General features: G+C 46.9%; 1 protein-coding gene across 1 annotated transcript in view; it reads left to right on the forward strand.

The window, feature by feature from the left end:
• The first annotated feature begins 4,538 nt into the window (after positions 1-4,538).
• ELP3 (elongator acetyltransferase complex subunit 3) overlaps positions 4,539-27,192 on the forward strand; it is a 95,218-nt gene continuing 72,564 nt past the window's right edge. Inside the window, exons 1-7 of the mRNA XM_059843141.1 lie at positions 4,539-4,630; positions 5,093-5,192; positions 8,515-8,653; positions 9,842-9,912; positions 12,861-12,924; positions 14,021-14,089; positions 14,773-14,927. Of these exons, the coding sequence (XP_059699124.1) occupies positions 4,603-4,630; positions 5,093-5,192; positions 8,515-8,653; positions 9,842-9,912; positions 12,861-12,924; positions 14,021-14,089; positions 14,773-14,927 (626 nt within the window). The 5' untranslated portion in view covers positions 4,539-4,602. The remainder of the gene's footprint in view (positions 4,631-5,092; positions 5,193-8,514; positions 8,654-9,841; positions 9,913-12,860; positions 12,925-14,020; positions 14,090-14,772; positions 14,928-27,192) is intronic.

A 27,192-nucleotide genomic window follows, 5' to 3' on the forward strand; every position in this document is an offset into this window, starting at 1 on the left:
AAGCTGATAAGGAGCAGGGAGCACAGCTCAGCCCCAGGGCTGAGTGAGGAGTTGTTTTTAGGGAGGCACAAGGATATGGGAATATTTGAAATCCACCACCTTGTGCCTGCTGGAGGATGATTTAAACTCTATTTCAACCTGTTCCACCCCAGGATCTGATTTCCAAATGCCCTTGTTCCAACCTCAGGCACCAGAGAAGGCTCTGGCTGCCTTTTAAAACTTCCCACCCAGTGGAAGGAGCTCCTTCTTTGTGCCCTTCTCCCTCCCTGCAGGCCCTGCTGACCCTGCAGCCCCCAGCCATGGGAGTGGTGCCAAAAATCCCCACAGCAGCCCCTGGATAAGGAGATTTTCCAAGGAAGTTTTGGATCATCCCACAAATCCCCAGAGCAGGACGTGTGGCCACTGCCAGCATCTCCCTTCAGTTTCATCTGTAATTTAGTGGGGTTTTTCCTTGCTGCCTGTTCTCTGCTCCTCCACAGCCCTGTGCTTTCATCCAGGTAGGTTTGTGACCCACCAGAATCCAGGACTGACCAGGATGCCACCAGGGAGGAGATTTGGGGAGCTGGTGCCATCACCAAGGCCCTGGCAAACAGCACCAACCTGGCTGAAGGTCCTTTCCCACAGGAAACAACCTCTGTACAAAATCTAAACTCAAATAGAGATTTGCCCAAGAAATAAATCCTCCGGAGTCCCATTCAGATCCCAGGCAGACCCCAGAGCACACAACAGGGAAAACACCCTCAGAACTCCTCTCAGCCTCTGCTGGAAGTGCTGAAGGAGCTGAATCCTGGCCACAAAGAGAAATAAACTCAACCTTGAGTGTCTGGCTCAAGTGTCACTGACCATCCCAACCAACGCTGCAGTGCCACAGTGCAACCACCCAGCTCCAGCAGCACAAAAAGCAAAAGCTCTGATTCATCCCCAGCCCCATTTTCTCCACCTCTCCAACACGTAGGAAATGCAACTCGAGTAACTCCCACAGAACTCCATTTACCAAGCACTTAGAGTGAGTTTTATTGGGGTTTTTTTCATCCAGGCAGCATTTCCTCTCTGCTCACAGGTAGGTTTTTGACCCACCAGAATCCAGGGATTTACCAGGATGCCACCAGGGAGGAGATTTGGGAGCTGGTGCCATCAGCAAGAAGAATCCTGAGCTGATTTTATAGGATTGATGCAGAATTTGGCCTGCAAGAGACCCCAGGAGACCTCTGGTCCAACCTCCTGCTTGAAGCAGGGTCAGATCCGGGATCATCCCAGGCTGCTGAGGGCTTTAGGAATTCCACATCCTCCCAAGGAGGAGAGGGCACAATGGCTGAGTGTGGGACATTGTGACACTTTTGGAAATCACGGAAAATCCTGAGCTGCACGGATCATCAAATCCAACTCCTGCACAGACACCCCAAAAATCCCTCCTGGAGCCTTGGGAATGTCACCATTCCCTCAGGATCCTGTTCAGTGCCTGACTCTTTAAGGAAGAACATTTTTCCATAAACCTTTTCCCAATAAACCCCTTCCCAATATCCAGCCTCCCCTCCGCTGTGCTGAGTTTGCATCCAGGGATCCCCTCAGCCTCTCCCCCCTCAAACACCCCGTTCCCCTTCCCTGCTCCCTCCTCCGTGCACTCCCCGGGAACCTGCGGGTCTCCAGGAGGGATTTTTCTCCTTTTGTCACGAAAACCCAGCCGGTTTTTCGCTCCCGGAGTCGATGTTTTGCTACCACCTAGCGCTGAGGGGGCGCGGCCTCCTCAGGCCCGCGTGGTTCCCCTCAGGGCGGATCCCAGCACCGGCGGGAATTTCAGAACGAGACCCCGGGGAAAACTGGATTTTAACGGGGAAACGGGATAGTCCCACTGTTGAGAAATTCAAAATTGTCCCTTTTCAATCGCTTTTTCCCTCCTAGACCGATGTTTTGCTACCACCTAGCGCTGAGGGGGCGCGGCCTCCTCAGGCCCGCGTGGTTCCCCTCAGGGAGGATCCCAGCACCGGCGGGAATTTGGGAACGAGACCCCGGGGAAAATCTGGGTTTTAACGGGGAAATGGGATAGTTCCACTATTGAGAAATTCAAAATTGTCCCTTTTCAATCGCTTTTTCCCTCCTAGACCGATGTTTTGCTACCACCTAGCGCTGAGGGGGCGCGGCCTCCTCAGGCCCGCGTGGTTCCCCTCAGGGAGGATAACAGCACCAGCACGAATTTGGGAACGAGACCCCGGGGAAAATCTGGGTTTTAACGGGGAAACGGGATAGTCCCACTGTTGAGAAATTCAAAAATTGTCCCTTTTCAATCGCTTTTTTCCTCCTGGACCGATAATTTTGCTACCACCTAGCACTGAGGGGGCGCGGCCTCCTCAGGCCCGCGTGGTTCCCCCTCAGGACAGATCGGAGTACGGGCGAGAATTTGGGAACGAGACCCCGGGGAAAACTGGATTTTAACGGGGAAATAGCACTATCCCACTACTGAGAATTTCAGAAATTGTCCCTTTTTAATAATCAGCTGTAAGAACAGCCACCAGCATGTTTTTAAAACCTTTGAGTGGTGTGTCCAGGTCCTGGGATAGGAGGGACTTGAAGCAGCTCCAATAAAGATGGGGAAGGGCCTGGAGCATCTCCCTGGCCATGAAAGGCTGAGGGAGCTGGGGCTGTTCAGCCTCGAGAGGAGACAAATGAGAGGGAAACCTCATCCCTGGGTGTCCCTGGGTGTCCCTGGGTGCGGGGAGGAGCAGAGCAGGGCCCAGCAATGGCACCAGAGCCATGGGCAGGGAATGATCCCAGCAATTCCACCTGAATATGAGGAAGAATTTCTGCCCTGGGCAGTGCCCTGCCCTGAGGCTGTGGAGTCTCCTCTCTGGAATATTCCAGAAGCCCCTGGAACACACTCCCGTGCCCTGTGCTCTGGGATGGCCCTGCTGGATGGAGCAGGGAGGTGGCACCAGTGACCCTCTGTGATCCCGTCCAGCCCGACCCATCCTGGGGCTCCGAGAATCTGCAAATCTGGGATTCCGTGGGGATGTGAGCCTGAGAGCCTGTCATCACCTGAGTCCGTGACTTTGGGATTTTATGAGTCTGTGATTCCCCGATTCGCTGAGTCTGTAATGCCACAATTCTCTGATTCTGTAGTTCTGTGATTTTGTGAGTCTGTGATTCCATGATTCTGAAATTCTTTGATTCTGTAATGCCATGATTCTCTGATTCTGTAGTTCTGTGATTTTTGTGAGACTGCAATTCCATGATTCCATGTTTCCTGTGAGTCTGTGATTCCATGATTTTGTGATTCTGACTCTGTGGCTCTGCGATTCTGTGACTCTGAGATTCCATGATTCCATCACTCTGCAGTTCTGGGATTCTGAGAGTCTGTGATTCCATGATTTGGTGATTCTGACTCTGTGAGATTCTGTGATTCCATGATTCCATCACTCTCTGCTCTGTGAGCCAGTGATTCCATGATTTTGTGATACTGAGATTCTGTGATTCCATGATTCCATCATTGTACAGTTCTGGGATTCTGGGAGTCTGTGATTCTGTGATTTGGTGATTCTGACTGTGACTCTGAGATTCCGTCATCCTGTGATTGCACAGTTCCATCATTCTGCTCTTCTGAGACTCTGGGACTCTCTGACACTGTGATTCCGTGATCCCATGATTCCATCATTCTGCAGTTCTGGGATTCTCTGAGACTTGATTCCACGATTGTGTGATTCTGACTCTGTGGCTTTGTGATGCTGTGACTCTGAGATTCTGTGATTCCATGATTCCATCACTCTACAGTCTGGGATTCTGGGAGTCTGTGATTCTGTGATTTGGTGATTATGACTGTGACTGAGATTCTGTCATCCTATGATTCCACAAATCCATCATTCTGCTCTTCTGAGACTCTGGGACTCTCTGACACTGTGATTCTGTGATTCCATGATTCCATCACTCTGCAGTTCTGGGATTCTCTGAGACTTGATTCCATGATTTTGTGATTCTGACTCTGTGGCTCTGAGGTTCTGTGATTCCATGATTCCATCGCTCTGCAGTTCTGGGATTCTCTGAGACTTGAGTCCATGATTTTGTGTCTCTGACTGTGACTCTGAGATTCCCCCCTCATCCTGCGATTCCACAAATCCATCATTCTACACTTCTGAGACTCTGGGACTCTCTGACACTGTGATTCCGTGATCCTGCAATTCCTTGATTCCCTAATTCCACTATCCCTTGATTGATTCCTTGATTGATTCCTTGATGGATTCCTTGATGGATTCCTTGATTGATTCCTTGATCCCCGCGACTCTGCCTTCACCGGACACCACAACTTTCCACAAACACCACCCAACCGAGCATCTCAATGTGAGCGGGGGACCCCAAAGCCCCTCCCCAAACCCGGCGGGATCCCTAGAACCCCCCAAAACCCGGGATTTTCCCCCCAAACCCCCGGGGTGGGTGGGGGTGGGTGGGGGGCGGGTGTCCCCAGTCCCCCTCTCGGTGCGGTCCCAGCGCCCCCCGGTGGCTGATGGCGGAACTACACCCCCTTGTGCTGCACTACGCTTTACGGCGCTTTCGCGACGACGCGGGCTGTGTTGCTTTACGGCAGCGCGGCGGGCCCAGGCCGCGGGATCCGCCGGGATGAAGCAGAAAAAGAAAAATGGGAAAGGTAAAAAATAAAACAAAAATACCTGAGGGGCTGGAACGTGTCCGGGGGAGGGAATGGAGCCGGGGCACGGGCGGCTGAGGGGGCTGAGCCTGGAGAAAAGGAGGCTCGGGGGGACGTTCTGGCTCTGCAGAACTCCCTGACAGGAGGGGACGGCGTGAGGGGAAACGGCCTCGAGCTGTGCCAGGGGAGGTTTAAACTGGATAACAGCAGGGATTTCCTCCCTTAAAGGGCTCTCCAGCCCTGGCACAGCTGCTCGGGGCCGCGGTGGAGGTGTCCCCATCCCCGGAGGGATTTCAAACCCCTGTGGATGTGGCCCTGGAGTTGCTGGAGTGGTTAAACTCCGTGCTCCTTTCCAGCCCGAACCATTCCAGGTTCCGTGGCAGGAATTTCAGGCTGGCTTGTGACGAGCAGGAAAATCTCTAATTTTTCCCTGTTTTTGCCCGTTTTTCTCCTCTTTCTCAGGGGAGCTGAGCCAGGCCGAGCTGATGGTGATGACCATTGCCGACATCATCAAGCAGCTCCTGGAGGCTCACGAGCAGGGCAAGGACGTGGATCTCAACAAGTGAGTGAGTGCCTGGGGCCGGGCACATCCTCAGCTCCCATTTTCACACCATTTCCTGATAATAAACCCACCGAGATTGGGAAATTCTGGGCTGATTTCCTACCGACTCTCAAATGGGTGGGATTCCCTGAAAAACAGAAACTTGTTCCTTCTTTATTTATGGGGAGGAAGAAATCCTGAGTTTGTTGTTTACAGGAATTTCTTCCTCATTAATTTATGTGGAGCAAGAAAATCTGAATTTTTTGTTTACAGAAGCTTCTTTCTCCTTTATTTATTTATATGGAATAAGAAATCCTGAATTTGTTGTTTACAGAAACTTTTTTCTCCTTTATTTACTTATGTAGAGCAAGAAAACTTGAATTTTTTTGTTTACAGAAATTTTTTCCTCATTTATTTGTGTGGAGTAAGAAATCCTGAATTTGTTCTTTACAGAGACTTTTTCCTTCTTTATTTATGTAGAGGAAGAAATCCTGAATTTGATGTTTACAGGAATTTCTTCTTTCTTTATGTGGAGTAAGAAAACTTAAATTTGTTCTTTACAGAAATTTCTTGAATTTGTTCTTTATAGAAATTTCTTCCTCCTTAATTTATTTGGAGTAATAAAACCTGAGGGTTTTTTTTACAGAAATTTCTTTCTCCTTTATTTATTTGGAGTAAGAAAACCTGAATTTGTTGTTTACAGAAATTCCTTTCTCCTTTATTTATTTATGTGAACTAAGAATTCCTGAATTTGAATTTACAGGAGTTTTTTCTTTATTTATGTGGAGTAATAAAACCTGAATTTATTCTTCATAGAAATTTCTTCCTGCTTTATTTATGTAGAGCAATAAAACCTGAATTTATTGTTTACAGAAATTCCTTTTTCTTTTATTTGTAGAAGTAACAAATCCTGAATTTGTTGTTTACAGGAATTTCTTCCTCATTAATTTATTTGGAGCAAAAAAAATCTGAATTTGTTGTTTACAGAAATTTCCTCCTCCTTTATTCATTTATGTGGAGCAAGAAAACCTGAATTTGTTATTTACAGGAATTTATCTCTTATTTATTTATTTATTTATTTATGTAAAGTAAGAAATCCTGAGTTTGTTCTTTATAGAAATTCCTTTCTTCTTTATTTATGTGGACTAAGAAAACCTGAATTTTTTACTTCCAAAAAACTTTTTCCTTCTATATTTATGTGGACAAAAACCCCTGAATTTGTTATTTACAGAAATTCTTCCTTTGTTTATTTATATGGAGTAAGAAATCCTGAATTTGTTGCTTAGAGAAATTCTGTTTTCCTTTATTTATGTGGAGCAAGAAAACCAGAATTTATTGTTTATAAGAAACTTTTTCTTCCTTTATTCATGTAGAGCAATAAAACCTGAATTTATTGTTTGCAGAAATTCCTTTTTCCTTTATTTGTGTGAAGTAAGAAATCCTGAATTTGTTGTTTACAGGAATTTCTTTATTTATGTGGAGGGAGAAAACCTGAATTTGTTACTTAAAAAACCTTTTCTTTATTTATTTATGAGGAGTAAGAAAACCTGAATTAGTTGACAGAAATTCCTTCTTTATTTATGTAGAGCAAGAAAACCTGAATTTTCCCCACTTTTCCCACTTTTTTGAAATAATTGTGAACTTTTCCCTGGAAATTCCTGCCAGGAATTGCCTTGGAGGTGACCTCAGCTCCAGGCTGGCTGTGTAGGGTTAAACACATGAATTAATCCCACCAGGAATTCAAGATCAGTCAGGAATTATCCCAGAGAATGGGCCAGCAGGAGCCTTGCCAGCCTGCTCGAAATCCGAATAAAACCAAATTTAGGGGGGAAACACAGAAAATAAAAATCATTGACAGCTGACAGTTGATTTTTGGTGTTTCCACCCATCCTGCAGCTGGTTGTGGAGCAGAACTGGAAGAGCCTGCCAGGATCTCTGTGGCACAGGAGGAAAGGAGGGCAGGTTTTGATGATTTTTGGTGATTTTGGGTGATTTTGGGTGTTTCTGGTTGCAGGCTGAAGACCAAAACCTCAGCCAGGTACAGACAGCTCTGAATTGATTTTTGGGGTTCTCACACACCCTGCAGCTGGGTGTGCAGCAGAACTGGAGGAGCCTGCCAGGATCTCTGTGGCACAGGTGGAAAGGAGGGCAGGTTTTGGTGATTTTTGGTGATTTTTGGTGATTTTGGGTGTTTCTGGTTGCAGGCTGAAGACCAAAACCTCAGCCAGGTACAGATAGGATTGAGTTGATTTTTGATGTTTCCACCCACCCTGCAGCTGGGTGTGCAGCAGAACTGGAAGAGCCTGCCAGGATCTGTGTGGCACAGGAGGAAAGGAGGGCAGGTTTTGATGATTTTTGGTGATTTTTGGTGATTTTGGGTGTTTCTGGTTGCAGGCTGAAGACCAAAACCTCAGCCAGGTACAGACAGCTGTGATCTGATTTTTGGTGTTTCCACCCACCCTGCAGCTGGTTATGGAGTACAACTGGAGGAGCCTGCCAGGATCTGTGTGGCACAGATGGAAAGGAGGACAGATTGTGGTGATTTTGGTGATTTTAGGTGATTTTGGGTGTTTCTGGTTGCAGGCTGAAGACCAAAACCTCAGTGAGGTACAGACAGCTGTGAGTTGATTTTTGGTGTTTTCACCCATCCTGCAGCTGGGTGTGGAGCAGAACTGGAGGAGCCTGCCAGGATCTGTGTGGCACAGATGGAAAGGAGGACAGGTTTTGGTGATTTTGGTGTTTTTTGGTGATTTTGGGTGTTTCTGGTTGCAGGCTGAAGACCAAAACCTCGGCCAGGTACAGACAGCTGTGATCTGACTTTTGGTGTTTCCACCCACCTTGCAGCTGGGTGTGCAGCAGAACTGGAGGAGCCTGCCAGGATCTCTGTGGCACAGATGGAAAGGAGGACAGGTTTTGATGATTTTTGGAGATTTTAGTTGTTTTTGGGTGTTTCTGGTTGCAGGCTGAAGACCTAAACCTTGGCCAGGTACAGACAGCTATGAGTTGATTTTTGGTGTTTCCACCCACCCTGCAGCTGGGTGTTCAGCAGAACAGGAGGAGCCTGCCAGGATCTGTGTGGCACAGGTGGAAAGGAGGACAGGTTTTGGTGATTTTAGTGTTTTTTGGTGATTTTGGGTGTTTCTGGTTGCAGGCTGAAGACCAAAACCTCGGCCAGGTACAGACAGGATTGAGTTGATTTTTGGTGTTTCCCCACACCCTGCAGCTGGGTGTGCAGCAGAACTGGAGGAGCCTGCCAGGTTCTGCATGGCACAGATGGAGGAAAGGAGGACAGGTTTTGGTGATTTTGGTGTTTTTTGGTGATTTTGGGTGTTTCTGGTTGCAGGCTGAAGACCAAAACCTCGGCCAGGTACGGGCTGCCGGCGCAGCCGCGCCTCGTCGACATCATCGCGGCCGTGCCGCCGCAGTTCCGGAAGGTTCTGCTGCCAAAGCTCAAGGCCAAGCCCATCAGGACGGCCAGTGGGGTGAGAGAAAAGGGATTTCCCCTCCTTCCACCACCCCCTCCCTGCTCCCAGCCCGAAATTTGGGTTTAATCCCACCCAAAAGCAGTGGTGGCATTGCCTTTTCAACACAGGGGGAAATCTGGGGGGAAAGTTCCTTCCTTGGAGGTTTGCCTGTGGTTGCTGCCCCCCTGGAAGTGTCCAAGGAAAGGCTGGAGCACTGTGGGTTTGTGGAAGGTGTTGGGATGGGGATTTAAGGTCCTTCCAATCCCAAATATCCTGAGATTCCCGGAGGAAAAAGGGGGATTGTGTCCAAGTCACTGTGGATCTTTTCAGCAGAGCAGTTAATTCAGTTTACTGTAAATCATCTAAATCTGCATATCAAACCCCAATTTATACTGAAACCACCTAAATCTCCGTATCAGACCCTAATTTGTACTGAAACCACCTGAATTTCCGTATCAGACCCTAATTTATACTGAAACCACCTAAATCTTGATATCAGACCCTAATTTATACTGAAACCACCTAAATCTTGATATCAGACCCCAGTTTATACTGAAACCACCTAAATCTTGATATCAGACCCCAATTTATACTGAAACCACTCAATTCTTTATATCAGACCCAATTCTTTCTATCAGACCCCAGTTTATACTGAAACCACCTAAATCTTGATATCAGACCCCACTTTATATTGAAACCACCAAAATCTCCATATCAGACCCTAATTTATACTGAAACCACCTCATTCTTGATATCAGACCCCAATTTATTCTGGAACCAATTTTTTATACTGAAACCAATTTTTCATATCAGACCTAATTCTTGATATCAGACCCAAATTTACACTGAACCCACCTAAATTTCCATATCAGACCCCAGTTTATACTGAAACCACCTCATTCTCCATATCAGACCCCAATTTACTGTAAACTACCTAATTCTTCGTATCAGCCCCCAAAATTTATTCATTGATTTATTATTTATTCCTATTATGAAACCTGAGAGCATGAAGTAATATTTAATAGGATTCATTCAGGATTCCTATTTCTTTCTGTCTCTGTTTTCCCCTTCAAGGCTTAACCCACACCTATTTTAGCCCGGAACATCCCTAAAACAACCCCAAGGATGCCCCCAGCACCCCCAACCCTGCAAGAAACTCTGGAATTTTGGTGATTTTGGGGGTAATTCCTGCAATTTCTCTGGCAGATTGCCGTGGTGGCCGTGATGTGCAAACCCCACCGGTGCCCCCACATCAACTTCACGGGCAACATCTGTGTGTGAGTATGGGCAGAGCCCAGAGAGCTCTGGGCACTGATCACGCAGGCACGGGGCTGTGAGCAGCCTGCTTTTGCATTTTCTGAGCTGCTTTGTTTCCCACCATCAGCCTCACTCCGTGGTTATGACAGTAGGAACACTCCAGCAGCTCACATGCCTGGCAGCAGACAAGAACTGAATGTTACAACTCACTTTAAAAGTTTTATTTACAATCACACAGAGCAAAAGCACACTGACAGTAGTTCTGTCCAGCCACTGTCAGCACAGGTACCTTTGGTTAAAACAATTCACTTATTTGGATTATTTGGAATCCAACACCTTTAAAACACAATGCACAGAGCTCCATTATTAACTTAGAACTCCCTAATATCCTACTAGATAAACTCTCCTGCAGCTCAGGGAGTTACTCTAGACAAGGTTAATACACAGACCCTTGTTCTCTTTGTCCTTTTCTGCTTTTTACATCACTTTTCTGCTGGCCAGTCTCATGGCTCAGCTCTGATCACAGCTCTGCTGTCTCTGAGCCTGCCTTTTGCAGCTTTCCCAAACCCCTCTGATTTTATGGATTCCCACACTTGGAGCTGCTTTATTTCCCACCATCAGTCCCATCACATGGTTATGACCATGGGAAGATGCCAGCAGCTCACATGCCTGGCAGCAGACAAGAACTGAGTGTTACAACTCACTTTAAAAGTTTTTTTACAATCACACAGAGCAAAAGCACACTGACAGTATTTCTATCCAGCCACTGTCAGCACAGGTACCTTTGGTTAAAACAATTCACTTATTTGGCTTATTTGGAATCCAACACCTTTAAAACACAATGCACAGAGCTCCATTATTAACTTAGAACTCCCTCAATCTCACCAGATAAACTCTCCTGCAGCTCAGGGAGTTACTCTAGACAAGGTTAATACACAGACCATTGTTCTGTTTGTCCTTTCCTGCTTTTTACATCACTTTTCTGCTGGCCAATCTCATGGCCCAGCTCTGATCACAGCTCTGCTGTCTCTGAGCCTGCCTTTTGCAGCTTTCCCAAACCCCTCTGATTTTATGGATTCCCACAGTTCCCCCTCTGGGTTCACCTAAAACCAAACCTTTGTATCCCTGCCATCTGTGAACTATTTTACATTTCACAGCTTTACTACAATATTTCTGCTCCTTCCTTACCTAAAGCCTCTTTTTGCTTGCACTGAGCATTGCTTTATCACAGCACAGCAATTTTAGTGCTGTGGAAGTTTATTCAGTTCATTTAATTACTGTTCATGCCTGACAACAATTAAATGGACCCATCTCACAAAGTTCCCTCAGCCAAGGTGCAGAGTTTTATTTTTGGAACAAACCATCCCACCAGAATTCACCTTCTTTGTTTTGAGCTGTCAAATCTTTCAGCTTTTGTGGATGGCCCAGGGGCTCAGCCTGGAGAAAAGGAGGCTCCAGAGGGAATTTTTCCTGGCTGGAATGCCCAGGTGGGATTGGGGTTCCTCCCAGGGAGAGGGAACAGCCTCTCCCCATTTTTGAGCCTCTGGGATTTCATGAATTCCCTTTTAGCTGCAGTGATATCTCCCTGAATTTTCATATTTCCAAACTCCTTGCTCCCTGTTGCCTGGTGAAAGTTTACCAGCAGTTTGGGGCTGAATTATTGATTGCTTTTAACCAAAAATGATGAGAGGGAACAGCCTGGAGTTGCACCAGGGCAGGTTCAGGTTGGATTTTGGGAACAGTTCCTGCCTGGAAAGGGTTTTCCATCCCTGGAGGGATCCCAGATCCCTGTGGAGGTGGCACTTGGGGACACAGGGCAGCTGGACTGGATGCTCCCAGAGTTCTTTTCCATCCTCTCTGGGATCCCATCACCCACAGGTTCCTTTTCCAGCCCTCCTGGGTGACCCCAGCCCTGCAGCAGCAGCCACACCTCACCAAAATCTGATTTTTTTCACCTTTTCCTCAAGGGAGAAATATCCTCCCTTCATCATCCAAACCCACCCTTCCATATTAGGTTCCCACCCTTGTGATTATTAATTTATTATTATTTTCTTAATTCATTCATATTAATTGATTTATTATTAATTTTTTTTTCCTCCAGCTGCCAGAATCTCCTGGAATCAGCTCAGTTTTATTCAAATTAAAGAACAAGAGCTTGGCTTGCTTTAAATTCTCTTCCTCACTTGGACTCCATTGCCTTGAAATCTGATTTTGGTCACTTTTCCCACCTTTCCATTTATTTCCAAGCATTCCCTGCCATGAATCCATAAAATTTTCCAGCTGATTCCTTGTCTAAACCAGCTTGGACTGCACAAACCCTTGGCCAGCAAATTAATGTGGGCATGGTGATTTAATCATTAATTTATAATGAATTTTCTAACCATGGTGGGTGAGCTGGCAGTGAGGAAATAAATCAATTATCAGGGAATAAAATCTCAATTAGCCCAACCAGGGCTGATTGGTGGAGGTGGGAAAATTCCCTGGATGTTCCCTCACCTTTCCTGCTGGAGCTGAAGGAGTCTGAATCCATCCTTGGAATATTTTGGTTTTTAAACAACACATCCCTCAGCTCAGGAAAAAAACACAGCTGAGCTTTCTCACCATCAAAATGTTAAAATTCCCTCCATTTCTGGGAAAGTGGATGGGTGATATTTCAATTTTACATCCCTCCATCCCCCCCCAAAAAAATCATATTCTGCATGGAATAAAGTGATGCACTTGAGAGAATCACAGAAAACATTCAAATGGTGGAATTATTTATTTTTAAAAATCAATTATTCTGTGTGTAACTCTTGTCCCAAAACTTTATGGCTGCTCCCTAAAATAAAGGAACATCCCAGAAATATTTTATTAAAATGAAATATTTTATTAAAATGAATTCAAATTAATTTAATTTTAACACACCTGTCACAGAAATGATTGGAATTTTGAGTTTAATTCCTGTTTTTTTCTGTTTTTTACCCTGCAGGTACTGCCCAGGGGGGCCTGACTCTGATTTTGAATATTCCACCCAGTCCTACACAGGATATGAGGTTCTGATTTCTTGATTTTCCCCTTTTTTTTTTTTTTTTTTTTTTTTTATTCCAACATTCCTTAAGCCTGGCTTTGCCTTAGGCTGGGCTTTATTTCTGCAGCTCATTCACGTTGCAGGAATAAAGCCAGAAATAAACACAAAAACCAATAAAACCAAAATCAACTTTCATAAACTTCAAGTTCCAAAGCAGCTCAAAGGAGTGAAATTCTTAATTGCAGTAATTAATGATGAGTTAAAATTATAAAAATTGTCTAAGAAGGGTCTTCAGACACAGAGATATGAGGGGTTCCTACAGCATTAAAAAAACATAAAAATTTTGGTCAAAAATCCTCATTTTTAGCTGTCAATACCTCTGAAATGTCATGAATTCCCTTTTATCTGCAGTGATAAATTTAAATTTTTATATTTCCAAACTCTTTCTTCCCTGTTGTTGGAGCAGTTTGGGACTGAATTATTGTGGCTGGTTTTAACCAAAACCCTCAAAAGCTGTGGTAGGAAAATGAGGTAAAATCCACCTGGATTAATTTGGTAAAAATTCCTTTTAAACAGGAATTTTGTCTGTTGTTAACTCAGTGATTGAAATCTTTAAATCCGTGAAGGAAAGAGGAAAAACTGGGAAATACCAAGGGAATCCAGGGTGCAAAAGGGGCTTGAAAATCCCTTTAAAATATTATTAATAAACTTCCATCAGCTGCTGATTTAACAAATGAGTTTTTATGGATTTTAATTGAAGGAATAAGTTTAATTTAGGAATATTTGAGTGTAGGGGATGCAGCCTGGGTCATTTGTAACAACACTTTGTGGTTTTTGTAACACTTTTGTGACTCACTGCAGAGCTTTTTTAGCTTGGAGAACACCAAAAATGGAATAATTTGGGTGGTTTGAGGTCACGTTGCCATCTCAGGGTAAAAACATTGTATTTTTTAAAGGATTTAAGGAGCCAGTTTGGAATTTACAATTTTACAGAGGTTTGGTTTGTGGGTTTGGAGGCTTTGGGTCAATCAGGATTTGAAGTTTTCAGCGTTTTGATGTGTTTTACATTGTTCTTTTGAGGGAGAAATGTTTCTAAAGTGAATTTTTGGGTTTTTTTTCAGCCAACATCCATGAGGGCCATCCGGGCTCGCTACGATCCCTACCTCCAGACCAGGCACAGAGTGGAGCAGGTACACTTAATTCCTTGAGTTTGAGATGCAAAAAAAATCACAATTATTTCAATTTCTTGAACTGCTGGGCTGCAGAAATGATAAATTCAATTTCTCGAGTTAAATTTATACATTTTCAATTATCCAACTCTGATTTCCATACAAGAAATGTTGAGTTCTGAAGGTCTCTGCTGTGCAACACCAGGTAATAATTCCAAAATATTTTTAATAATCATTCCAAAATTATTTTATTTGAGGGTTTGTTGGAGAGTTGGGTGTGAAAAGTTTCTCAGTCCTGTTCTGCTTGGGTCAGTTTTTTCTTTGTTTCCAAATCCATTGGAAAATTCTCCATGAATTCAGGATTTTCTCCCTCAGCATTTTGAGGAGAGTTAGTTCTACATGGATTAAAGGAGATTCAAAGAAATTTTTTTTTGCCTTTTTGGCTCATTTAAAGTCATTTCAAACTGGAAATCATTCTGATTTTTCAGGAAAACCCTCTACAATACCTGCACAGTAAAAAAATGACTTTTGAGGGTTTTTTTAACAAAGGAAAGTGATTCTAAAAAACCTATACAAAACATTAATTTCTCACTGATAAAACAACTAAAAAAGCAAGAAACACTAAGAAAATCAAGGATTACAGAGAAATCCCTGGGATAAACCCCCAGCTGATGGTTTTTCCCGTGATATTTTTATTTTTTCAGCTGAAGCAGCTGGGGCACAGCGTGGACAAAGTGGAATTTATTGTGATGGGGGGGACTTTCATGGCCCTGCCTGAGGATTACAGGGATTATTTCATCAGGAACCTGCACGACGCCTTGTCGGGTCACACTTCCAACAACGTGGCAGAGGCTGTCAGGTGAGGAATCATTTCCAGTTTAAATTGTTTCTTCTTTGGAAACAGTGAGAAAAATCCTTGGTTTTTTTTTTTTTGGACAAGATGTGGTTTTTGGGCACTGAATATTTCCAGCTCTGCAGAGCAGACCCCCGGAAGCGCAGGAAAAACCAAACTTTTCCCCCTGATTTTTTTTTTTTTTTTTTTTTGGGCATTCCAGGCAGCTCTGTCACGCCTCACCAGCCTGATTTGGGGTTGTGACGAATGCCAGGGCCACGGGATTGATTCTTTATTTATTCTTTATTTATTGCCTGCAGCTGGGGAGGGGGAGCTGCTCCTGCCTGGGACGTCAGGGATGACTCAGCCCCGAGAGCAGCGTCAGCGCTCCCGGCCCCTTCCAGCCCCAGAGCAGCTCCTGGGGTGTCACAGTCTCACTGGAACGGCTCAGAAACCACAGCCTGATCCATGCAGGCACAGGAAATTCTGAGTTTGCAGTGCTTGGTGAACCAAAAAAACCAAAAAAAAGAGGTTTGATTGTTTTGGAGTTGTTAAACCAGCGAGCGTCCCTTGGGTGGGTTGGGTTTGCTGCCGTGCGGTTGTGGGTTTTTATTTGTGACATTATCCAGCCCCAGAGAAGTGAATTTAGAGCTGTCACCTCCAAGGGAAGCGATTTTAGAGCTGTCACCTCCAACAGAAGTGATTTTAGAACCGTAATCTCCAGCAGAAGTGATTTTAGAGCCAGGCCTTTGTATCCCAAAGCTGCGACTTAATTCGGTTTTTCCTCTGGAGGGCACCAAACACTTCAGCTGCTTTTATTCCCTTTTTTTTTTTTTCCCTCCCACCTCTCGTCGCTCAAAGACCAAACAAAAAGCACCCTGCTGCTCTTTCCAAGTGGGTTTTATCGAGATAAAACAGCAAACAAGTTGGGCAAAGAGTTTCTGAAGGACACAGCTCCTCGGGGAAGGAGGGTGGTGGTTGCACGCCGTCCATTCAAATTACTGCTGTGATTCACGGTGTGGGAAGTCCATCTTTTTTTTTCTGCTGCAGGTGTCTTAGCTGATTTTATTGGGCCTAAAATAATTTTTCAAGCTGCCTGGCCTTTGCTCTGCAGATAATAGGGGAACTATTTCTGCCACAGCAGTTTTAAAGCCAAAGTGACTCCGTGGAGTCAGAGCAGCACAGATCGAGCAGGGCGACAAAAATCCTGCCCTGGCAGCGTGTGGGTTCCTCAGCAGATAAATAAAGGTTTATATTTTTAACATAAAACTCACTCTAAGTGCTTGGTAAATGGAGTTCTGTGGGAGTTACTCGAGTTGCATTTCCTACGTGTTGGAGAGGTGGAGAAAATGGGGCTGGGGATGAATCAGAGCTTTTGCTTTTTGTGCTGCTGGAGCTGGGTGGTTGCACTGTGGCACTGCAGCGTTGGTTGGGATGGTCAGTGACACTTGAGCCAGACACTCAAGGTTGAGTTTATTTCTCTTTGTGGCCAGGATTCAGCTCCTTCAGCACTTCCAGCAGAGGCTGAGAGGAGTTCTGAGGGTGTTTTCCCTCTTGTGTGCTCTGGGGTCTGCCTGGGATCTGAATGGGACTCCGGAGGATTTATTTCTTGGGCAAATCTCTATTTGAGTTTAGATTTTGTACAGAGGTTGTTTCCTGTGGGAAAGGACCTTCAGCCAGGTTGGTGCTGTTGGCCAGGGCCTTGCTGATGGCACCAGCTCCCAAATCTCCTCCCTGGTGGCATCCTGGTCAGTCCTGGATTCTGGTGGGTCACAAACCTACCTGGATGAAAGCACAGGGCTGTGGAGGAGCAGAGAACAGGCAGCAAGGAAAAACCCCACTAAATTACAGATGAAACTGAAGGGAGATGCTGGCAGTGGCCACACGTCCTGCTCTGGGGATTTGTGGGATGGTTAAAAACTTCCTTGGAAAATCTCCTTATCCAGGGGCTGCTGTGGGGATTTTTGGCACCACTCCCATGGCTGAGGAGTTCTGAGAGGTTTTCCCTGTTGTGTGCTCTGGGATCTGAGTGGGGCTCTGGAGGATTTATTTCTTGGGCAAATCTCTGAGTTTAGATTTTGTACAGAGATTCCTTCCTGTGGGACAGGACCTTCAGCCAGGAGAGAGTCACAGAATCCTGGCATGGTTTGGGTTGGAAGAGACCTGAATTCATCCCTGCCACAGACAGGGACACCTTCCACTCTCCCAGCTTGCTCCAAACCCCAATCTTCCCCCTTTTTTCCCAGTAATTTCTGGTTTTTGTCCCAACCCCGTGCTCTGCTGTCGCCCTGACCTGAGGGATCATCAATCTGTCACCCTCCTGCCAACGTCACTTTCAATTTTCTTCTTGTGATGCTTCCTCTCCATCAGCCCTCTGAGGCTCCTGCTGCCAGCTAATCTGATAACAAGGATGTGATTCCTTTTTATCCAGTTCCCAGCACAGCCCCACGGCCGTGGAGCTGGGTCCAGGAGAAAGAAATTCTCCCTCAAACCAGCTTGGATGTCACCTGAAACCTCCTGAAATTCTGCTTTTCTTGCAGATAAACGTGTGAAGTCATTGACCAAAAGTGTGGGTTTTGCAAAGATAAACGGGGAAACTTCCAGAGCAGGGGAAGGAAATGAATTCCCTGGGTTTTAATATTTCTGCAGCACCTCCCTTTTGGGGTAATAAACGCTTTTTTACACCCTTCAGACAGGAATCTTTGCTCGAGGTGCTTGGGTTTGCTTGAGAAATAGGTTGGCCGAGGAGCGGGTAAAGAATTGCAGAGCCGGGGGGGATCTTTGTTTCTGTGTGCTGAGAGGATGAGAAGTTTTAATTTTTCTCACCCAGAGCATCCCTTAAGAATTTCTGGGCCCTTCTGGGTGCCTGTCCAGCCGGGCTGCGGGCTGGCTGATAAGCTTCCCTTCCTTAGGAGCAGCTTTGCAATTATTCAGGATTTCACAATGGCCAAAGAATCGCTGCTGGATGGATTTTTCTCCCCCTGGAGAAACTCATCTTTGCCCGGGAGCTGCTCCCATCAAGGCCCCGAGTGCTGAGTTGATTGCGGCTGCTTTTGCTCTTTGCTGAGGACAATCAGAGCCGGAGAAAGGTGTAAAATGCACATGCAAATGAGAATTGCTGCTCCTCTCACCTGACCCGTGAGTCATGAGGGATGCTGGGCTTATTGAGCTGCCACCACCGTGAGTCACCGCAGCAGCAGCAGCAGCAGGAGCTGGGAGCTGACTCCTAATGAGGCAACAGACCCGGGGAGAGCTTGGGGAAAAGCAGGGAAATCTGGGATCTGCATCCCTGCCCCTCCTGGGACTGCTCCAGCAGCTCTGCCCTCTCCTCCTGAGCCGGGCTGGGGGGCTTCACCTGGGGGACAGAAGGATCCAGGGAGAGCTCAGAGCCTGAAGGGGCTCCAGGAGAGCTGGAGAGGGACTTGGAGGGACAGGCCACAGGGAATGGCTTCCCTCTGGGAAAAGAGAGATTTAGATGGCATTTGGGAAGCAATTCCTGGCTGGATAGAATTCCCAGAGAAGCTGTGGCTGCCCCTGGGTCCCTGGCAGTGTCCAAGGCCAGGCTGGAGCAGCCTGATCTCATGGAAGGTGCCTGCAGCTGGTTGGAACTGGATCATCTTGAAGGTCCCCTCCCACCCAACCATTCCATGATTTTCATGGATTTCTGTGCTTTCGGTATCTTAAGAGACACGGAAATAATTTATAATTTTTAATTTTTTGCTTCAAGAGTGTGGTGGGTTCCCTGTTGTTTGACAAGGCTGCCTGTGACAGAGTGAGGAGATAACCCACACTCTGATATTCCTGAGGCAGCATCCAGGTGCAGAGCAGACACAAATATCCCCAGAACAGATCCAAAACTGGGCCACCAGCCCCTTAAAAACCTCATTTTCCATATGGAATCCCAGAACTCTTGAGGGGCGATCCTTTATTTCCTGGTGGAGCAGCTCCACCTTTTCCTTGGATTTCCATCGATTGCCCGTGCCAGGAGTCCTTTTGTGTTCCAGCATTTTCTGTGTCCTCCCCGGAGCTGGGGAGCAGGCAGCAGTTAGCCACAATTATCCTGGTGGGGAGGGAAGTTTCCTCCAGCCATCCCAAAAGCCAGATTGATTTTTTTTAGGGAACAGGACAAATCCGAGCTCTGCTGAAAGAGAAGAACACAGAGGTGTTAAATAATCAGAATTGAGGAGCTCTTAATCCATTGAGGGAGGACAACAAACCCTGGCAGTTCCTGCAGTGCTTGCTTTGGGATGTGGAGCTCCAGATTCCTTTTTAAATCCCAGCTGGAAATGTGTCCTGGAGAGGGCAGATCACAGCAGAACGTGCTCGGAGTGATTATCAGAGGATGGGGTTTGGGGGAGGATCCTTGTGAAGGAAAGGAAAAACTTGGAGCATGACAGAGCAGAGAGGTTCTGGAGATCCTCAGATCCCACCTGGATGTGATCCTGTGGCACCTGCTCAAGGCTGGGTGGTCTCCAGAGGCCTCTCCAGCCCCAGCCATTCTCAAATTCCCACCTTAATTTCAGATATTTCAGCCGTTCTTCTGGTGGAAGCTGCAGCAGCTCCAAGAAATCCTGATGGCTGCAGGCAGAGGGCAGGGCTGGGTGGGAGACTGGGAGGGAATTCTTGGCTGTGAGGGTGGGGAGGCCCTGGCACAGAATTCCCAGAGAATTTCTGGCTGTTCCTGGATCCCTGGAAGTGTCCAAGGCCAGGTTGGAGCACCCCGGGGTAGGGGAAGGTGTTGGGGTTGGAGCTGGATGAGCTCTAAGGTCCCTTCCCACCCAGACCAGTTTGGAATTCTGTGATTCTGGAGGTTCACCAGCGCCTGAATTTGCTTTTCAATACCGAGGAACAAACCTGCTTTTTAAAAAGATGCTTTATAAAGTTGAAGTGTGTTCTAAACTACCCAAATACGACTTTTGGACTTTTTCTGGGAGACAGGTTCCTGCAGGGCAGTCTGGTGCTGCATTTTAACCACAATTCAGCCTTTTTGCTCGGCTTTGAGGACGCTGTGAAATCTGGGGGGTAACGAACAAGCACGTCGAGCCCGTGCCTGTATTCCACTGACCCCAGAGTGAGAAATCCTCCTGGCCAGAGGTCAGAGCAAACCCTTTTCACCTCCTGCAGGCGGCGAAGAAGCCGCCCTGCAATTCCCGAGCTCGTTCCACTAATGTCTCTTAATTGAGCTTCCCGAGTGCTAATTGTGACTCCAGCAAAAAACAAGGCAGGCTTTGAGTCACTCTGCAGTGATTCATGCTGGGGCCATCGAGTGCTTGCTGTTCTCCTTTGATCTACCTTGACCCTCTGCTCCAGGTGATGCTTGCAGAGCAGGCAGCTGCTCACCCTTCCTCTCACCCCGGGGTAAATCCATGGAGTTTTGGGGAGGAAAGCGATTTCAGGAGCTCAATCTCTGCCCGGGGGGAGCGGGAAATTAAAAATTGCCGGTGTTTGACAGTCAGCTCCCACCCCTCGCCCTGCCATAATGAGTGGGTGCAGTGACAGGGAGGCTCTTGAAGCTCCAAATTGCCGGGTTCGGCTCTGATTCCAGCAGCAATTTTGGGATGTGGGGACTCACCGGCCCCGTGTCCCCTCCCGTGCCTGGCTCCTGGCAGGAGGAGGGCAATAGCAGGAGGCAGCAGCGCTGGAAATTGCCGTGGCTGGATCCATCCGAGCTTGTCTGTCAAATCCCTCCGGACATCCAGCAGGCCGGGCAGGAGATAAGTGGCTGTTGTCTTGGTGCCAGATCGTTTACAGCAGAAAATCTGCCCAAATTCCCTTTTGTTCCCAGAGATTTGCAGCCGAGCTCCTCATAATTCTGGAAAAAACAGGCAGATTTTCTTTGTTTCCAGCTTTGGATGTGGTGAGGCGCTGGCACAGATTGCCCAGGGAGGTTGTGCTTGCTCATCCCTGGAAGTGCCCAAGGCCAGGGATGGAAGGTGTTGAGGTGGGAATGGGATGAGCTTTAAGGTCCCTTCCCACCCAAACCATTCTATATTTGCCATTAAAACCTGTTTGTCACTGAGTGTTTATCCCTGACTGCCTTCCTAAATCTTGCAGAATTCATGGAATTTTACCCCAGAGCTGTCTGGCCTTTGTTGCTGCCGATTTCCTGCTGCATTTTTCCAACTTTTAACCGCTGGAGTTGATGTTATTTGCAAGCTCTCTGAGCAAAAAGTCATTTCATCAGATCCTAATCTCGTGGCAGGGAGCTTTCCATCTTCTTTCCTTCCTTCCTCAGCCATGGAATGGGATTGCTTATCCCCTTATCTGCCCTATCACTGCTCCTCCTGCACGGGAAATATTCCAGTTTGGAATGGAACACACGAGGAAACCAAACCCACACGTTTTTGGCCATGTGTGGTTTTGGGTTTCCCGCTGGGGGTGCTGGAACCAAACCCATCTTCCTCCAAGGATTCCGAGGTGATTCCTCAGGAATTAGGGCCACCCTAAAAATCAGCAATATTTGTAAATCCACCTTTTTATCCCGTGCTGCTGGAAACAGCAGCAGCCTTAGCGGTCATGACATTGTCAGAGCTAAATAATGAATTTCCCTGCTTTTTCCTGTAGGTTTTCAGCAAATTACTGCTGAACACCTGCCAGAGGGAATACTCTGCTCCTTCTTGCTGCCCCGCCGCTCTGTAATTTGGCAAAGCACAACAAGTTCTCCGGTGACCCGCACTAAAATGTTAATGGTGGGGTGGGATCCGAGTGCCCAGCTGGGCTTGGTGGCTGAGATGGAGCTTTATTCAGGGCTTGGCCACCTGTGTGAGTGTCAGCCTGGCCTGGTGGTGATTCGACAGTTTTCATTCCACTCGTGCCGGTGATCCAGAGGTAATGTCACAGAGAGAACGGGCTGCTGTGGCTGAATTACATTTTTGGGTTAATTCCCTCATTATTGACGCCATCCTCGGGTTAATCCCCTCCTCATTTACAGCTCGCAGGAGCAGTGGCTGTCGCATTCAGATTTTCCGAGCAGGCACAAACTCAACCATTACCGATTTCCCCGAGCTGCAGAAGGGTGAGAACGATCCGAAGCCATCATGCCGTGCCCTGCAGCGCTGACAGGGGACCCTGGCTCCCCTTTTCCAGCAGAGATTGCTTGGCAGCCCGGATGGAAATGAGCTGGTGAAATAGGGAGATGTGGTTGATGGTTCCCTCAGCTGTGCTCTGCTCGCCTCATTGACGCTGTAAACCCGGAGCCGCCGCCTTTCAACGGCGCTAAATTAATTTGAAAGAAAACTCATTTTCTGGTGACATGGTGGGTGCAATCGGCGTGGAACGGAGGAATAAAGGAGGTTTAATTTTCATACTTTTCCAGGGGGGTGTGGAGCAGGGGTTTTGTTGCAGCTTTGGGGAGCGCCGTGCCCGGCAGAGCAGGGGCTGTTTGCTCTGAAATACGCGTGGCAGCCCCGGGAGCCTGCGCTTTTCATGGCTCAGAAGTTCGGGAAGTTGGATGCTCAAAAGCTGCAAATGCAGAGCTGAGGGGGTGTTTGTGCAGCCTTGGTTTGCTCTCCCTCTGTCTGGGCCTTGGGTTGTGCCACGGCCTCGTTTTTTAATTCTCTCTGCACGACCTTTGCCTGCTTCGTCTCCGGAGACAGTTTGTGCGCTGCTCTGAAAATTCAGAATTTGTTCCTTGGGTAGGAAAATCCTCCCCTTTTTTCTCAGGCAGCTCTGGGGGGAGGTGTGGGTTCAGCTGTTCCTGGTGAGCCCTTACAGGAGGTGCAATCAGAGGATCCCATCCTTGGCTCCCCTGAGGGCTGGGACAGGAGGAATTTCCACCTCCCCTCCCATTTCTGGCTCTTTGAGCTCGTGCCAATCCTTGCTTTATGGAAGATGCTCCTCTGTCTTCCAGAGCTTGGTTCCATTCTCTTTTCCAGATCATGGAATCGTGGAATAATTAAGTCTAGAAAGGACCTTTAAGGTCATCAAGTCCAGCAGCACTAAACCACATCCCCAAAGTGCCACATCCGTGGTTTTGGGCACTTCCAGGCATGGTGACTCCACCACTGCCCTGGGCAGCTTGTTCCAGCCTTTCTAGGGATGGAATTATTCCTGATAGCCAATCTAAACCACCCTGGCATGGCTTGGGGACATTCCCTGTCATCCTGTCACTTGTTCCTTGGGAGGAGAGGCCAGCACCCACCCTCTCTGCTTTTCCCCACCTCTGGGAAGACACAGGTGATCTTGGGCTGTCTCCTCCTCTCTCTGGATTTCTGACTCAAACCCAGCCTGTGCCATTGGAGGGGGTTTTAGCCATGACAGGGAATGTTTCACCTCAGCCCATCCCAGGGAGTTGCTCCTGGGGACAGCACATCGTCCCTGGAGCTGTGAGGGATGGCTGTGCCCGAGGATGATGCAGTTCCGAGCGACTGCAGCAGCTAAAAAGCTGAAATCATTTTCCAAACAATGACTCAACCACCATTAAAAGTTGAGTAAAACCATAAAATCGCCTTGGCCAGGCCCTGAAAGCTCAGCTCCTTCCAGCCCCGTGCCGCGGAGGAGGAGCTGTGGGCACCTTGGAGCTCTCCAGGAGGGAGCAGGAGGAGCTGGGGCAGAGGCACCAGGAGTTCCTGGAGCTGCTGCAGCAAACCCAGGAGCGTTTTTGTGGGGAAAACGAGGATTTGCACATTTTTCACTTTTTTTGGAGCGTGATCTTTGTAGGTGAGGGACTTGCTTTGGCAAGAGATGGAGATGAGCTAAACCACTCCGCTGGCAGTTCTGGCTGACGGCTGCTTTTTATTAGCTCTCTTTATAATTTTATGGATACAATTCCTTCGTTTCCTCAAAGCAGCAATCAAGCTGTTTTCCTTCCTCGAGCTAAATGTTTTCTCTGGTGGAGTCAGCTGGGGACGAGCTCAATCTCATTTTAGAGGTGGATAAAGAAACTCAAAAGCCAAGGGGCCAGGCTGGACACTTTCATTTATGCAGCAGCACTTTGAGGGCCTTGAATTTGTGGTGTTTTTCCTCAGGAACGGCTGAGAAGTTGGTTGTTTTTAAGAAAATGCAACTTTCCTTAGGAAAGGACTCACTCACAGTGAGTTGATATCAGAAATTGGAGCTGGGTTTTCTCAGAGTCCGTGTCAGTCTCACCCAGCGCCGTCTCTCTCATCAAGCACAACAAGAAAAAACTCGAATTTCAGGGCGGATTTAATAAAAGAGGTTGTCGTGTCGTTTCTTCCGTAATTTTAGATGTAAGGATTTTTTTTTTTTTTTATCTTTTTCTTCCTGCATCCTTTGTTAGCCCACGCCTGCAACTCGGTATTGACTATTCCCTGGGAAACTTGTCTTTATAGTTATGACCTAATGGTTGATTGTATTGATTTGGCAACAGGCAGCAGAATGGGGTTTTGTGGGTTTTTTTTTCAAGTTTTTCCTGAAGTAATTGCACGGCAAAGATGAGAAAAATCAAGGACAAATCTTGGGCATCTCCTCGTGGAAGTTTTCCACCAGTTTGTGCAGGCTGAGAGTGTCAGTGTGGTGAGGAGCTGGCAAAGCTGAAGGAAAGGAGACAGAAATGAAATATTGACTTAATGCTGCCCAAACCTCCTGCTGCTCACTTAAAGCAAAGAGACACTCGTGAGTGTTCATCCTGGATTCCTGCACAGAAATTTCTCCTTGGTTTGTCTTCCCTGCAGGAGGGAGGCCCTGGCACAGCTTTCCCACAGAAGCTGTGGCTGCCTCATCCCTAAAAGTGTCCAGGCCAGGCTGGACAGGGCTTGGAGCAACCTGGGACAGTGGAAGGTCCCTGCCCATGGCAGGAGGTGGGCACAGGATGAGCTTTAAGGTCCCTTCCAACCCAGACTGCTGTGTGATTGTGTGATTCTCTGAAATCCCCAAATTGTTCCTGGGAAAGGCATTTGGTTCTGTCTGAAACACCAGGGCTCCAAACATCTCCAATTTTCTCTCTTTGTGCTGAGCATTGCTTTGTTCCTGCCTTTCCTTCAGCATCACGAGCCAGAAACTGGATTGGGAAATCATCCTGCCTGGGGTTGTCATCCCCCACAAATGGGATTTTCCCCACTTCAGCGTGGGCTTGGTAGCCTGGCAGGGCTGGGCATCACCTTTAGAAAGAAATCAGTTTAGAAGTGCTTGGGACAGGGCTGGGTGCTGGGCTTGGCACTGCTGGTTGGGCTTCAAGGGCTTTTCCAAGCTTAAAAAATTCCCAATTCTGTGATTGTGGATCAGGGAGGAGCTGTAGTTGGCACAGGAAACCTCACCCTCACCTGTAACAGGAGGAAACCTCACCCTCACCTGTAGCCAGCCCAGATCTTCAAACTTCTGGTGCTCTGAACCATTCCTTCCTCTTTTTTGTCACGTCTTTCAGGGTGACTTTTTGGCTTCTTTTCTTTGGGTGTCATTGCCAAGTGCTGCTGGTGGGAGTTCAAGGAGATGGGGAATCTGTGCGAGCAAGGAGAGGAGCTTTGGGATGTCTGGGTGAAACCATCCCATGGTTTTTAAGCTTTTCCAAGCTTAAAAAATTCCCAATTCTGTGATTCTGGATCAGGGAGGAGCTGCAGTTGGCACAGGAAACCTCACCCTCACCTGTAACAGGAGGAAACCTCACCCTCACCTGTAGCCAGCCCAGATCTTCACAGGACTTCAAATTTCTGGTGCTCTGAACCATTCCTTCCTCTTTTTTGGCTTTTTCACGTCTTTCAGGGTGACTTTTTGGCTTCTTTTCTTTGGGTGTCATTGCCAAGTGCTGCTGGTGGGAGTTCAAGGAGATGGGAAATCTGGGAGCAAGGAGAGGAGCCTTGGGATGTCTGGGTGAAACCATCCCGTGGTTTCATCTGTGATCTCTTTGTCCAAGCCAGGATGATCAGTGGTGTGCTGGATTTCCCATATCTAAGATGAATTGTTGGGTTTTTTCCCCTGACATTCACATATTGGTCTGAATTTAAACTCTCTGCCTCGTGGTGAAGCAAAGCCTGAGCCCTCCTCACCTGATAAATTGAATATGGGACATTTTACAAGCTCTCTGTGTGTTTTCCTCTCCCTGACATATTACAAAATGTGTTTAGCTGATGTGTCAGGGCTCAGTTGTATTTATCAGGACAAGATTTTGTTTTCTTCAGCTGCAAAAACCCCAGAGCACCTCCCTCTTTTACGTAGATGGAGTACAGAGAGGTTCTTGTTCCCATCCTGTGGCAGATGAATTCCTGCCCTCTGGCTACCAGAAATGCTTTCAACAACACATCGGGGCTGGAGCTTTCTCTGAAGCGTTTGACAAATCTCGGTGACTTTGCCTGGATTTCTAAAACCCCTTCAAAGATTGTTGGAATAAGAGCAGAGGTTTTGCATGCAGAAATTACTGGAAGATATTAAGAGATGGATGAAATGATCAATTAACACAGCAGAGGGAGGTCATTAGTGGCATCTCTCTGCTGGAACAGGTTGTTTTGACCTGTTGTGAAAGGGCAGGAGAAAAATCAGTTTAGATATAAAGCATGGATTATAAAAGAGATTTTTCCTGTTTTTTTTTCTATAGAACAACGATCTCCAGTTGGCTGATGCCACTCAGGAATAAGATTTTAAAGTTTTAGTTGGTAACTGTGAGAAACACAGCCCTGGTGCTTGGTGTTAGTTAAAAAACCAGCTCAGTGTGAGGAATGACAGGGATGGGAATCGAGAGGAAACTGGGAAATGATGTCGGGGAGCTGCCTCATGCACAGCTTGAACCTTGCTCATTTCTTCCCTTTAAAAACCAGGGAGGAGGAAAATGATCCTCTGGAAGCAGGGAAAAGATATTTGAGAGGGATATAATAGAGATTTATGAGGTCCTGAGTGGCACAGAGAAAAGAAGGATAAATGTTGATTTTTCTCTGACACAACAAGAGCTATTGGTGAAATGGGAATTAAATCCAAAGGAACAATTTCCATGTTCGGGCTGAGAGTGACCAAACACAATTCTTGGGAAAAATACCCAGTGGGATCTGCCCGATCTTGAAAGACACCACAACCACTAAAAACATCAGGGAGTGCAATTCCAGACTCAGGTCTCCCTAAATCTCAGTGTGAGGAATCTGGGACCTCGTGTTGCTGCTGGGAGAAACGTGAGGCTGTAATTTCCAAACTCTAATTTGGCTCTGCTCGCTGGGAAAAGCAGAGAGCTCACATAAGGGAGGAGAAGATAAGCACTGCCTTGCCTAAATTAGCCTTGTTTGGGGTTTTTCCCCCCCCTAAACATTTATTTTTTAAATGGGAAGTGGGTAAAAAAAAAAGAGCTCACAACTCAGCTCCTGTTCCAGCCACGCATTTTCCTTGTTGGAAATATTTCACTCCAGCATATGTTAAT

This window comes from Haemorhous mexicanus, chromosome 3, assembly GCF_027477595.1.
Source record: "Haemorhous mexicanus isolate bHaeMex1 chromosome 3, bHaeMex1.pri, whole genome shotgun sequence".
NCBI lineage: Eukaryota > Metazoa > Chordata > Aves > Passeriformes > Fringillidae > Haemorhous > Haemorhous mexicanus.